The following is a 14,407-nucleotide window of genomic DNA, read 5'->3' as shown; positions in this document are numbered from 1 at the left end:
ATTTAAGATCATAATGTCTCATGTCTTATTGTCATTTAAGGTTTATGCTTTTTAGTAAAATGTCCGTAATTTCTCATGGGTTTTTCTGGTTGGATGATTGTAAAACTTGAGTTTTAGGAAGGGAACCCTGTTTTATGACAGCTTGTGACAGGAGACAATGTTTTTTGTTAGCACGAGATATTACACGTATGAAATTTTTTTTTTTTTTGTCTTGTTTCCCAGCTTCACTGCTTACTTTTGGTGTCTTACACAGTAAGTCCTCGTGGGCTGACTTTTTGGAAGAGCATGACATAAAAAAATAAACAAAGCTGACTCTTGTTGATGCCGTGAAAATTGATGTTGCTCATGATCATCCTTTGCCTGAATCACGTTGTTTTTTAAAGTGCCTTGATGTCTAGCCAGACTTCTTTAGAGAGTTCAAGAGGGGACACTTTGTCTGCAGTTGGTCTTCTTGATAATCCCTGATAGACACTTCGAAAATATAGAAACTATCAAATGTCTCACCGGCAGGCAAGATGAATGTCTTAGCATTCATGTCTTAGCTGGCTTTAGCTTTTGCATTTTGTCCAAAGTGTCTTCTCAGTGTCCCATATCAACATTCTGCACCTAAGATCCCTTTGCACGATTATGTAATATATCATTTAACCTTAATGTCCGTAGAGAGTCAGCTAATGGGTGGATATCTACAGGCGTCAGATGATATTTATTGTTGTGCGTACTTATTTTGCAGCCAAGGTTACTCTGGGCTAAGTTTCACCTTCATAAACATGACACGTTGACGTGGTGGTACGCTCTTATCAGACCCTGAGTGTGGGAAACGGTTTCTTCCGCAATTCCCTACTACTGTAAATAATTATTGAAGAATGCACAGAAAATCCTGTTACCCTGAGCAATCAGTCTAACACAGGATAATGTGTCACTAATGTACATGCGCTTTGGTCAGTAATTACATTTTCCACTGTCACCACCAAGTGGCTCTAACATCATTATCAGGCTTTCATGTGGCGGCCTGAACAACAGACTTTATAACATCATGTTAATCATCTTATCCACAGTTTCATTCATGTTTTCTTATACTTTCTTTTCTTTAAGTACATATAATGCCGTATACTGTATGAACCCATGTTGCTTGTTCACCAGTTTGAAACCGCCAATCCACCACCAATAATAACATTACTGCAGTGCATAAGACATGCTGATCAGCTCATCCACTCGAAGGAATGGCAGGATCCTCTGGGAGAAATATTACAATTACTGTCCCTCACCTGCAGCTTGAGTTCATATGGAGGTGTGAAATACTGTTCCTGACTTGGTTGGTGATGCTTGCTAAGTGCCTTTGAGAAACTTGATTTGTAATTACCTGCTCCTTTCCCATTGCTTACAGTGTTAGACCGTATATTTTGAGGCAAAACAGAATGGCAACTTTGCTGGTGGCAGTGGAGTTAACTGGTCGGCTTGTCGTTATCTCTTCCCAAACTGTTGTGTCTTAGGGTCTGTGCCAGTTTATCAGCTCTGTGCACCTGGTTCTGTGTTATTCTGGGTGATCCCCTTTGTGGACATGGTTTTGCTTGAGCCGCTGTCACCACAGAGTTTTGCAGCTTGTAAATATATCAGCTGTCTTTCACTTGGAAGGAGACTACAGTTGATAAGAAAAACAAGTTTTTGCTCCAGCTGTCAAATAACACCGTGTACCCCCCAGATTGACTGCGGGGGTGTTGGATTTTTTTTCTACATCAGTTTGTCTGTCTGAAATGAGCACGGTCTGCCTGGTGTCTGGCTGACTCATCTCATAATCCCAGCTAGGCCATGATGAGTTGTGCAATGTTGACAGGGTGCAAAGTGCTGAAGTGGGAGCTTCTAACATTAGTTACGTCCCGGCCACTGTCACAGTAGAAGGGGGAATGTGGAATGTGATCTTTCTGTAAGATCATCCAGCTTGTTTTGAGGTCACGGTTACCTTATAAATTCAATGCGTTGGTAATTTCTGGACCACTTTGCATTCAGCATTGGCCTAATTAGTATTGTCAGACATTGGAAAACAGTGATGCATTGCTTATTTTTAACTGGGTCATGTTCATCTATGCCGCTTAGGAGCTAATGATTTGTGTAATAGTAGGGTAGGAATTATTTTATTTCCTTATTCTGCAGACTTTAACAGGCCTAAACCAAATGCACAGCTATTTTTGCGCAGTAAACATTTATAGTTGCAAACTGTACAAGTACTAAATAATCAGATATTTAATCTACGACATTTAAGAAATCCTGTGGATTACCGTTCATTTCTGCTGATCATGGGTAATTACTGAGGCTACACTGACGTCTTTCAGCCTTTAATATTTAATCTTACTACATTTTATGTGTAGTATTATATTGTCGGACCGGTACCCAGCCTCTTGCCCAATGACAGCTGGGATAGGCTCCAACCCACCCGCAACCCCGAAAGGGATAGTTGGGCATAGACAATGGATGGGTTATATTGTCGGGATTAAAAAATATTCAGTAAAGTTTAATCCCATAGTCTAGTATGGGACACAGAGTAACAGGAAATGATGTAAGTTAGAAGTCTGCTGGGTGTACTGTCGATAGCTGCTTGACGCGGCTATAATGTGCTGATTCATCTACAGTCATAGTAGATCCTTCGCTAAGACTCTTATGTTGTCATTTCAGATTTGCTTCCTCCTGTTTGCAGTCCTCTACATTGTGTCCTACTTCATCATAACAAGATACAAGAGGAAGACTGGTAAGCGTTTGTGTCAAATGTGAACGCTCACTCCGTGAGAGCAGAAATCAGCATGCGACTGCTTTTAAAGCATCCGTAACACTTACGCAGGAGAAATGTGCCCGTGATGGACCCATTTTCACAGCAAACAGTAGAAGCTAGTCTGTCCTTCTGGTTATGCTGTGTTTGCTCACAAACAGAGGCCTTCATTGTGTTCCGACTGAAAGGAAGTCTTGGCCGGGAAGGTTTTAGGTGCTTGAGAGACCACACCCTGTAGAGTAATCTGCCACTGTCAGCTCCGTGTAAACTGTATCCACCCCAAATTGCTTTTAGGGCAGTGGCAGAATGAATACAATTGGCCACATTATAAGCTGCCAGTAACGAGGACAGGTTAGTGACATAACCTGTCCTGTCGAATGATATTCAAACAGAGAAGGCTCAAGGAAAGTCTGAATTTCATCCCTCTTTAAACAGAGGGATATGTTTAGTTCATCTCTGACGCAGCATTTGAGCCACAGCAGGCAGACGTGACTGAAGATGTCAGAATCTGACCGAGTTATAAAGGAGAGAACGGAGACGAAAGGCACAGGCAGACATTATGAACTGTATCCCATTTTTCCGGGACAAATTTAGTATGTCCAGGTCATCCAGGCTTCCCTTGTCTCATTCTGAAAGTAGACCACTTTGCACCAGAAATCCCTTCTGGAGTTTTGTACAGTAGAAATCTAGGCTGCTCTTTTCCTCACGCCTCGAGGTTTGACAGCCTATTATTTTTACTCACAGTGGAATGAAAGTAGCATGGTTTACGTTGTTTTTGGAGCATGTATGGATGCATGGAAATAAATAATCAGCCTTAAAGTCCCCTCAACATTGGAATGTCGACCTACTGAGACTGTTTTGCTCCTGTTTTGCACTAACACTCTTACAGTAATTCATGTTGGTATCAGTCGATATGGGTGGGAAAATATCTGACATGACTTCAACATCAGTATGTCCTGGATTTAAAAAAAAAAAAAAGTAGCCAGGCTGTGTTCTTCTCGGTACTGGTTGAAGTAAGATGTGATGTATGAAATGTGGACCTTGCACAGCTGAAAAGGTCACACTCGAGCCACCTTGTGACTGAAGTGCTTTGGTTTCCTTTATAGATGACCATGAGGATGAAGATGCTGTTGTCAATAGAATATCGTGAGTAAAGCTGATTTCAGTTAATCCTACTTCTTTAGAACAATTTATTTTAGAAATTGTGACAAGCAGTGTAGAGTGAAGTTACTTTTAAGGCTAACTAGTTATTTATTAGCCAATGAGGAACTAGTAATCCAACCTTTTCTTATTAGAATGGATGAAAGTGAGCTAATACAGACAATGAAAGTTAGTCTGCTATTTGAGGAGCTCACAGCTAAAATGATTGGGTGATCAAAAGACTGCTATTTTATAATCAATAAATCGTGTAAGTCAGGTTTTGCAGCAAAGATGACAAATTTGTATCACAGTGAGGTAATTGTCTTTGGGCTTTTGAGTGTTGGTTGGACAAAAACAAAAAGATATTTGAAGTCATCTTGGGCAACAACAATACCTGTCTTAAACTAGCAAATAAATCAATAATGAAAGTAACCATTAGTCGCAGCCCTACTACTAATAACTAATTACCTAAATTTAACGAAGCATTGTACTAATTTACCTTCTACCACTCTTGTTGTGTCATTAGCTAGAGCTGTGGTGGCGAGTCTCACGTATCACCCAGTTTAGAGTTACAGCACACATCACACTCCAGGGTGTCTGCTGTTGCCACACGCATCCTGCATGTTTAAGTCCAGCTAAGCAAAATGGTACCTAAGGGTCCAGCATAAATAATGGAAAGCATTTCAGTTAATGAGATCCTTCAGTGATATGGTGAAGTGGGGACTTTTGCCGGCCTACTGAGGACCACTGAGCATATGGTCCCTCCCCTGGGTCCAATCTGGAGACCCGCAGCCTCTGAATCTCGACAAATAGCAGGCTGCAGAAGCACGGCCGGCCCGTGTCTTTTGTTCTAGGGTTGGATTAAACTGAGGAGCAGAAGGATGATGGCGAGCGCAGACTGACAAGTGGTCGCTTTCTCTAAATAAGTGAATTGCTCACTCGCTTTTACTCACTGATTCTTGTAACACTGTAAACCAAGTGACGCTTATGATATAACATGTAATCTAAAATGAATCTTCCAGTAACCAAGTAATTGCATGTCACATATAATCTGACCTGAAACAGAAATGTGTTATTACCTTGCTGTCTTCTGCACGCGTTTGTTTTTATCTAGATTAGACCTAACACTGGTGTGTGTGTGTGTGTGTGTGTGTGTGTGTGTGTGTGTGTGTGTGTGTGTGTGTGTGTGTGTGTGTGTGTGTGTGTGTGTGTGTGTGTGTGTGTGTGTGTGTGTGTGTTTGATTCCATTTGCAGATTGTACTTGTGCACCTTCACCCTGGCAGTGTCGGGTGGTGCCGTCTTCCTACTGCCTTTCTCAATCATTAGTAACGAGATCCTCCTCTCCTTCCCCAAAAACTATTACATTCAGTGGCTCAATGGCTCCCTCATTCACGGTCAGTAGATCCCACAAATCACGTGTGTTTGTATTAAATCATCTATGTTTCTCTCTCTGTCTGCTCTTCAAAGTAAATATCCTCTAACATATTTGGGATGGGATGTGTTGGTTAACGTGCTGTGCAGATTGCAGTGGGTTGCCAATAACCGTTAGATTTGATCATTTATTTTAAAAAGTGATCAAATAAAAATGAATCCTTCAAGGAATATTATTGTTGAGTTTTAATTAAAAGCATTTTTTCAAACAGTTTGAACTCCTCGATAAATGTTGCATTGAAACTGAAACATATAGGAATTCTTGTACATTCTGTTTATTTTTTGGTAACATTTGACAACGTTTTTCCAATGTTGTCACAACTTTCTATTTATTCAGAAATTAGCATGTGTGCTCCTAATTCAGTGTAAGATTTTGTTTTGGTCTTTAACAGCTACGACAAGAAAGAAAATCTAAACTAAATAATGAGTAGAGTCATTCCTAAAAAAGGAGCATAAAGGCATGTTGCGGTTTAGAGCTTTTGGTTTTACTTAAAAACTACTTAAAGCACAAACTGGATTAAAGGGATGTATTAATAGACTGGGGTGTGCAAACTGCGGACACTTTAAACTGACTGGATGTCAGTTTAAAGTGTCTCATCTTGTTTAATTCTTGGTTGAATGCAGCATTTTTATCCTTATTTTTAAGAACTGACACCATCTATTGAGGTTTCCAGCATGATCCTCTCTTTGTTGCTGTCCCCACTGTTAATGATCAAACTTTAAAAAAGAAACGTTGCTTATAACAGTGTTAAGAGCTTCATCGAGACGTTTTTGGGCCAGACTTGTTTCTCTGAGGACAAACTATTCTGCCACAAAACTGTTGAAAATGTCGTTTTTGTATTTAAGGAATATTATTTCACTGTAGGTTTGTGAAGATCTTTAATGTGTAAACAATGAGTGGCAGCTGCAGATTGAGGGAATACACCCGTTTCTTTTACTTCACTTACAATCAAACTATTTGAGATAAAGTCTGTATATCAGATCAATTTATGTCAGGCATGAGGACACTCCACAGTCAGTGTTGATCAGGCTGTTGGGTGCAGCAACAGCCACCAGGGGGCATTAGAGTCCATGACAAAGAGACCACAGTGAGACACTGGCCAGATAAAACCCTGTGCTGGCAGCCCGCCTCACAACTAATACTTAATATTAAGGGACAAAAATCTCTCAAAATTCTGGAGAAACCTGTTTGTGGAGAATGACAAAGAGTCACATTAAAGATACGACTGGCTGTTGATTTCTAACATCGTTTTTCATACAAGCATAAGTGTACACAGATATGTTTGGTTTCTGCAGGTCTGTGGAACCTGGTGTCACTCTTCTCCAACCTCTGCCTCTTTGTCCTGATGCCCTTCGCTTATTTCTTCCTGGAGTCTGAGGGATTTGCGGGGTCGAAAAAGGTACATTGCCCTAAATGTTTGTCGTAGAATTTATATGCACTGTTTTCATTTTCCTTTATTTTATTCATGTGCTACGTTAGGATACTGGCTTTCATCAAAAAAGATGGCTGCGTCAGAATGAGGAAAATGAATCTGATGCTTTACTGGGCGTTTGAACTTGAAAAATCCTGAGAATAATTCTCAAAAGTCTGGAAATTCAGTTTAGTGTCACTGATACTTGAATGATTTATCAGTCATGAGTCACAGGTGAAAACTACTTTGAACTGGAAAAGGTGGAACCCTGTACATTTCCTCTCTCTTGTGTTGATGTATTTGTATGCTTTGCCGTCCATGCAAGGGGTTCCCTCTTAACAGCCAAAGCAGCAGCAGGTGCCTAGTCCTTGCCCTCTCCGTGACTCACGCCACTGACTGTAACCGCCACCGCGGAAAGCTCATTAACCATGAAAGTCCGAATCTGGACTTTGCCCAGCGCCACATCCTGACAAACCCTTCCAATAAGGCCATAGGCTGCAAACGCTTCAACACTGCTGCATCGGCCCCACTGATTTAAAGCCTGATTCCTTGTCACCCCCTCCCCAGCCCCCTAAAATAAAACTTCAAAAGGACAGGCTAATAATCGAGTTGTAAGGCTCAGCGAACTTCCTCGTTTAATTGATTACCCCCCCAAAAAAAGAGGCTGGGGGCTCGTGTTCCAAAAGTCCATAAAGTCGCAGCAACATGACAGCACAATAGAGCCTCGCAAAATGGAGGGGGAAAGATTTACTTTTAATACACCTCTATCCTGTGTCACAGTTTGAAACCTCTCTGGTTTATGTCCCTCCTGGCAAAAGCACATAAAAATTAGTCTGTACTGTAGTGTATAGCCAGTTCTTTTCTTCCTCAGCCCACTAATTTGTTTCGGTTGGATTTCTTCGGCAGAGGGCAGGCCCCGATGTGTAGGAAGCAGGACGAGGGCCTCTTTCACGTTCCTCCTTTTTGTTCTTTTTTTCATTTCAGCAAGACTGTTTCTTGCTACTGATCATCCATAAATTTGCTCAGAGGAAGCACTGTTCAGTGTTGAGCTGCACTTCCAGGTCTGTATTGTGTGTGCGCTATGGAAGGGGTGGAGGTGACACTCACCGCTTCACCTATAAAAGAAAAAATTAACCAAAAGCGAAAAAAAAACAAAAAAAAAAAAACCTGCCTGCAGAGTCGATCATGCGGGCAACAGCGAGAGGAATGTAAAACACAGATCCCAGCTTTTATAATGTGATATTATCCCTTTCCCCAATAACAGCATTAGACCACAATGTCATAAGGTTTTATGTGGCATTTTAACCTCCTGGGCTAATGTTGTGGCACTGCGAGGTCCTTTTGACTGCGGAAATGAAGTGAATGATGAATTTCACTACTAACGTTGTAAGTCAGCCTTTTCATGTGGCTGTGTTTACGTTTGACGATGTACTAAAAGACGCCACCAGAATAAAGATGGAAATGTGGATGGGGTTTTTTTTTTTTTTTGAATGTTAACTGTTCAGCTCTTCAGAGGCTCTGTCACCTGAGTGATTAATAGTTTAACAAATTGTCCAAATTGTGGATGAATCAGAGCGACTTAGGGTCTTGATGTCAGATGTTATGATCTAGCTTTTATTTGCTGCTGTAAAATGTCTCCCACTTTACTGCTGTGCTCTCAAATCTTTGCATAAGAGCTGCATCACTGAGGCCGTTAAAGGTCGTTGTGTAGTTCAGGTTTGGTTCTGATCACGTTTTAGAAACCTATACTATGGTGTATTTGTGCATACAAAGAAGTACACTAGTGCTATGTATTATTTGTGTGTTTTTAGTGCATTGGGAAAGGTAAAAATCCAGGCTTTACAAAGCTAAAAATAGCATTTCTCTCACTTATCTCTTCTAGTTGTCTCCACGCCACCAGTAGATGGCATTATAATGATGGCAGCCGTCCTTATCGTCCTTATTGAGATGATCAGCGTGTTCTGACAAAGGCTGTGAAGACATCAGCACCAGCCTTTGTTCAGACTTCTATTTATATCAAGACGGCTTAACAGTTACACATGAAGAGTATGATATCTGGAAGATATATTTACTCAAAAGCAACTGGAGAAAAGTAAAGAAAAGAAAAAAAAGTCTTGACAATTACAACTTCCTGGTCTATTTCAAGCGTGGTCTAATCTTACTTTCTTAGCTCACATGCTAGAAAATGTGCATTCAGTGCGGCACCCTGTACTAACAATTATTGTGCATTTAGTATAATGAAAAGTTTTGAGTATTTTAGGTGTTTGCATCAAGAAATGATATGTAATTGTGTGGAGTGTGCGTTGCAGTGAATAGTCTTTTGGGCTTCCCCACAGTATTGAGATTTGTTTGATCCTGAAACGAGTTGGAACGAGTCTGACCCCCTGACTGACCCAGCAAAGGGCCAACAGGTTTCATCTGGTAGTTAAAGAAACTCCTCATCAATCTCATCCTAAGCCCTAACCCGCCAATGATGAGAAGTGTGTTTATTGTGGAGGGAGAGGAGCGGAGGGGACGGGGGGGGCGTCTCGCCGAGCAAACCCGCGTGGTGTTACTAAGATACTCCTCTTTGTTGGAGCTCCACAATGGGGGCTTGGATATTTATTTCAAATCTCCTGCACATGCAGACATTTTTCCCAGGCCTTCTTACGGGCAGGGCCAGCCGGAGAATATAAAGTGGTGTTTACATACCTTCCTTTAAGGTCACGATGTCTCCCCAAAGCTGCCTGTTACAATGTTCGTTACCATGGCAACATATTAGTTCGAGCTGGGAATTTAAAAAAGAACAAGCGAGTTGGTCGGGATTTTTTTTTTTTTTTTTTTCTTCCCCTTTCCTCTCGTGACTCAGTTTGTCTGGACTAGGCGATAAGTTCTGAAGCTTTTCTGATTTCTCCGGCAGATTTTTAGCAGTTTTTGCTCTTTTAAAGCAAGATGTCAGCTCGTTTGTGTAGCTTTAAGGAGGGCAGAGTATACGTTGGTAGGCTACGAGGTGCACTTGGGCCTAACGTCTTGCTTGACGTTAAACGCAGGATACAGTCATTTCGTCTTTGAAGACTCATCAGTCTGACACCTCTCTGTAATCAGAACAAGCTGCCGTCACTGTAGGATGTCAAATAAAAGTTGGCAAACATCAGAAAGTACTGAAGCTGCTTCCTCCATTTAAATTCTTCTGTTTTCTGACTCTTTTGGTGAATAAGCCATGAAACCAGCGGGGAAACGGGAGTTTTAAGACACTTCCTGAAAAACCAAGATACTGAACTTTGGCAATGTTTTCTTTTCCTTGCCAACCACCCCCCCCCGCCTCCCTCCGCGGTTTGAACAATACGATGTGACGCTGATCATTTTCCATGCTCTCGTGTCATTTATTAAGAAGTCTCATTGAGAGTCTTTAGAAGTTCATTGTGCAGCTTTACAGGGGAGTGTCCCTCCTCTGCTTTCTGTCTCTGACACGGTCACTGCGCTGCGGCCGGCTGGTTGAAGGATACACTAATAAGGTCCCTGGGCATCTGGCATATCTTTAGCAAAGAGGGCAGTCCTTTTGCTGGGGAGCAAAGAAAAAGGGACCCTGCCCCCTCCTCACTTATTACACTCTTGGCCCTTGTTCCACACGCCCCTGACAGTGAGCAGAAGGATGGTCTGCGGGATGATCTCTGCCACCGCCTGCTGACCTGCTAAGGATTGATGGTGGCAACTAGGAAGCTCCTGCGCCACCGAACTCTCTTCCTTTGTCTGATTCCTTTCACGCTCTCACCCCCACCTCCAACATCCAGCACAGCCCTGCACCTTCCCCAGTATCATCTCTCACACTTGTCCAGCATTGCACAGTGGCATTCAACTTCCAGAGGTGAACTCTCCGCTGGATTTGTCAGCCTGAACCATTACATCAAAAACAGTGGCAGATTGTGGTTTCGTTCCTCTGCAGCACGAGCTAGGCAAAAAAAAAAAAAAAGCTTGTGAACTGTTTCCAGGCCCTCTGCGGTCGTGTGTAATTGGGTGGATTTGGAGGTTGATTTACTTGGCTGGTCATGCGCGTGTGTCTGTCTGTGTGTACGTGAAGTGATGCATGTTTGTTTGCGACTGCATATGAAGCGGTTACTTTCCTCTCTGGCCACTACACGCATTTCTTGGAAGTCTCTCCAGTCTTGTTCGAGCATAGCTGCAGTTAACCAGCCCCTCACTCGATGTCGGTGTGAGGATCAGGGGATGCTGAATATTTCAGAGCTGCTATATTTAGAGGTAGTTACACATTTAGAATGGCAAGAATAGAAACTTTCAGCGGGCGCTCTGGATGCCAAGGCGCAGGTCTTTTTTTTTTCCTCCCTTCCTTCACCAGTTGACAGTTTTATCTTTGATCAGTGATGATAGCGTAGTTGGATTTTCCTATTTTTGTACCATGTTTTTTGTACACATTTGCCCTTCCTTACCTTTGCGACGAAGAACAAAGGACTTAGTTCTGCCCTTGCAAGACTTGCTAACGCTAGACGTAACTTTCACTGTGCAATGTCATGCATGTGGATGGATCAGTGAAACTAATTTGCGCTCACAGCTCAGCGTCCTCTTTCTCTTGCACACTCAAATCATGTCTGACACGGTGGATTGTTCCTCCAGCGAGGCAGGAATGATAGTAAGGGAGGTGACAAGCATTGCCTTTGCCCTAAATGATCTGAATGGGTAATGATTTGAGCCTTATAAATGATTGAGAGACCTATCTGAAGGGAATACACCTTCAGCATGGCATGGGCAGCTTGTTAAGGTGGACTGGTGCGCTTGAGCGGACGCACGTCCTGCATGGCTTCTGCTTGTCCTGATGCATCCTTAAGAGAGCGCGTGTGGGACGTGGCTGAAGTCCCTGAAAGCATTCCTCTCTCACCTCTCTTACCTCTGGGGAATGAGATGCGCTCAGACGTTGACTCCTCTCCTCCACCACTCTCTCTCTCTCTCTCTCTCTCTCTCTCTCTCTCTCTCCCTCTCCCTGTTGTTCTCTTTATTTCTCTCTATCGCTCTCCATCTCTTCCTGTCTCTCTCTTTCTTTTTTTAATTTTGGCGGTGTTGAGAGTTTTCCCCGCTGCCCCGTTGAGCTGGGCTGTGACTTGCTTGATTGCAGCTTCCATCTAGTGAGCTCAGAGTGTGTGAGGCAGTCAGCAGAACTGAACGTCCACGTCAGATTTGTGGCTATATTTTTAGTGTATTGATCTGCATTGAGGGGTGAATGTTGTTAACGGCACGTCACATATGTGTACATGATTCCCTTAAGGTTTGTCATCACTGTGATGTATCTATTAATGTTATATATTTCTTCACAATATTCCACTATGATCTTTTAAGGTTGGCTCCTGCTAACTAAAGACTCAGTAAGGTCCACTCACCCCCTCTGACATTACCTGTCGAGTGGCTGCAGTGTCTACCTTGGCCACACTGGGGCACTCCAGACCCTGCCCACTGTCCTCCCTGTTGTGCTAGAAAATTCTGCACTCGCTCACTGAGGCTTCACCAGAATATGAGCAGAACAGGAGGCGAGAGGCAAGTGACTGCTCAGTGATAGCGAAAGGATGCTTCAGGGGACTTTGACCACTGATAATGAGTGGAACATAAGATTGAGCTTAAATTTCTGTAACGCTAACGAAAGTATTGGCTGAGTGGGTCGGTGACAACGTGTAGACATTTTGCCAAATATACCTGTGACCCATGAATGCTTACATGCAAGGAAAGTGTGAGTAAAAGAGCTGAAGAGTGAGTTCACTGTGGAAATGCTGAAGGACAGGTGGTTTGGATGACAATCATGAACTGTGTTGGGGAAAAAACTTACGCCTTGTCGGATCTAATCTGCAGAATTGAAACCATTTCCATTCTATAAAGCGACTTGATTAGCAGGGGGAACTTTCAAAGAGAGACCCCCGTCATGTACCTGTTGGCAAATACTGAACAGCAACCGCACAGCCATTATGTTAGCTGGTAACAAATTGCTCACATGTACCCAATTTAAGCAGTGCTCCAAAAGCAGAGAGCCCTTGTTATCCCATGCCTGGTAGCCTACCTGACTTGTGTATGAGAACGCCTATCTATCTTACAGTGCTAGACAGCTCGGCTCTCCAGCAGGGGTGGGGGGATGGAAACTGTGTGAACAGGTAGAGGAGGACTTTATTAACCACTCAGCAGTTTGTGACCCGGAAAACCCAAATTACCCCAAAACCCTCTCGTCTGCGCGGCCTGGGACACGACCGTGGTGCTAAGGGAGCTCCTAATCGGCCCCAGATGGGAGGCCTGCTCTTGATCGCAGACAGTAGCTGACCCAGCCAGGCTTCATGCTCCTTACAGCAGCACCCCCCCACCCTCCCTACTCTTTTTAATTTCACCTCTGCAACCACCAGCCCCCGTTAGACCCACTTTATAGACCGCAATATGTGTGTATAAAAGAGCTGTTTTACACAGGAGTCCGTGGGAGCGTTTATGTCATGTTTGTGTGCTGTGAATGGAAATGATGGTGTTTAATATGAGCGCGGCAGGAAGGAGATGTCTTGTAAAATGAATGTGCGTTCTAAAATCTCATATGAAATGTGGGAAATATCACCTCCCAGCTCAGTGCAATGAAGATCACTTTGGTTAATGTGTTTTTGATGTATGTGGATAGAAATTCCTTATGTTTATTATGATACTGATTCCAACCATGTTAACAATCTCTAATTAGACTTCTTTCTTCCTTGTGTACTTTTCCTGTCAGGGCATTAAGGCGCGTATTCTGGAGACCTTTGTGATGCTCTTCCTGTTGGCTCTGCTCATCCTGGGCATTGTGTGGGTGGCATCAGCGCTCATTGACAATGACGCAGCCAGTATGGAGTCACTCTACGGTACGTTTTTAAAGGATTCTGTCTCATTCAGACTTTATAAATGTCTTGTATTTATAAAGAATAGATGAGAAGATTGATACCGCTCTCGTCTGTGCAATAACTATGAAGCTTGATTAGCTTAGCTTAGCATGAAAACTGGAATCGGGGTAACAGCGTGGGTGACTCAAATTAACACAATATATCTTAATCCCTCCACAATCAAAATGTAAAAAAATAAATAGTATTTTTACTCAGAGTTGCATACTTAAGCTGTTTCTTGTGTATTTTCTAAAACGTTAAACTTTTTAAGTCTACATTTCGTGAAATGAGTGTGCTTTTTCTGTAGATCTTTGGGAATTTTACCTGCCATACCTCTACTCCTGTATATCTCTGATGGGAGGACTGCTTTTACTCAGTAAGCCATTTAACTTTTTCACATGCACACTGAAAAATCAAAATGTCATTGCTGATGTGGTGTTCGAGTAGCATCAATCTAACATTGCTGGATTCGGGCACCTTGTTGTGGTCAAACAGTCACGCTGATCACGCTGCTCTCTGTCTCGTATGTAGTGTGCACTCCTGTGGGCTTGTCCAGGATGTTCACTGTCATGGGCCAGTTACTAGTGAAGCCAACAGTAAGTAATCTCTACTTATGGTTGTTCTGTAAATGGTTTGGTGAGTAGAAATCTAAAGCTAGGAGTTTTCTCTGAAAGACTGAACTTGCACAGTTCCACTCAGATCTGAAGCCACTTCGCTTCTCCGTTCTGAAAGATGTCTGTCTCAGTCGGCCATTTACAACAGCGACAGAGGACTACAAATACATCACCAACTCATCCTCCCAT

The 14,407-nt window shown here is 42.7% G+C and overlaps 1 protein-coding gene across 1 annotated transcript in view; it reads left to right on the top strand.

Annotated features, from left to right (window-relative positions):
- Positions 1 to 14,407, top strand: part of lmbr1 (limb development membrane protein 1) — a 31,235-nt gene that overhangs the window by 852 nt on the left and 15,976 nt on the right. The window contains exons 2-8 of the mRNA XM_070985907.1: positions 2,668 to 2,740; positions 3,865 to 3,904; positions 5,153 to 5,292; positions 6,626 to 6,729; positions 13,460 to 13,586; positions 13,912 to 13,980; positions 14,136 to 14,200. Coding sequence (XP_070842008.1) covers positions 2,668 to 2,740; positions 3,865 to 3,904; positions 5,153 to 5,292; positions 6,626 to 6,729; positions 13,460 to 13,586; positions 13,912 to 13,980; positions 14,136 to 14,200 — 618 coding nt within the window. The remainder of the gene's footprint in view (positions 1 to 2,667; positions 2,741 to 3,864; positions 3,905 to 5,152; positions 5,293 to 6,625; positions 6,730 to 13,459; positions 13,587 to 13,911; positions 13,981 to 14,135; positions 14,201 to 14,407) is intronic.

This window comes from Chaetodon trifascialis, chromosome 18, assembly GCF_039877785.1.
Source record: "Chaetodon trifascialis isolate fChaTrf1 chromosome 18, fChaTrf1.hap1, whole genome shotgun sequence".
Taxonomy (NCBI): domain Eukaryota; kingdom Metazoa; phylum Chordata; class Actinopteri; order Chaetodontiformes; family Chaetodontidae; genus Chaetodon; species Chaetodon trifascialis.
Note: the sequence above shows the minus strand (reverse complement) of the source record. Positions and strands in the feature narration are given on the sequence as shown.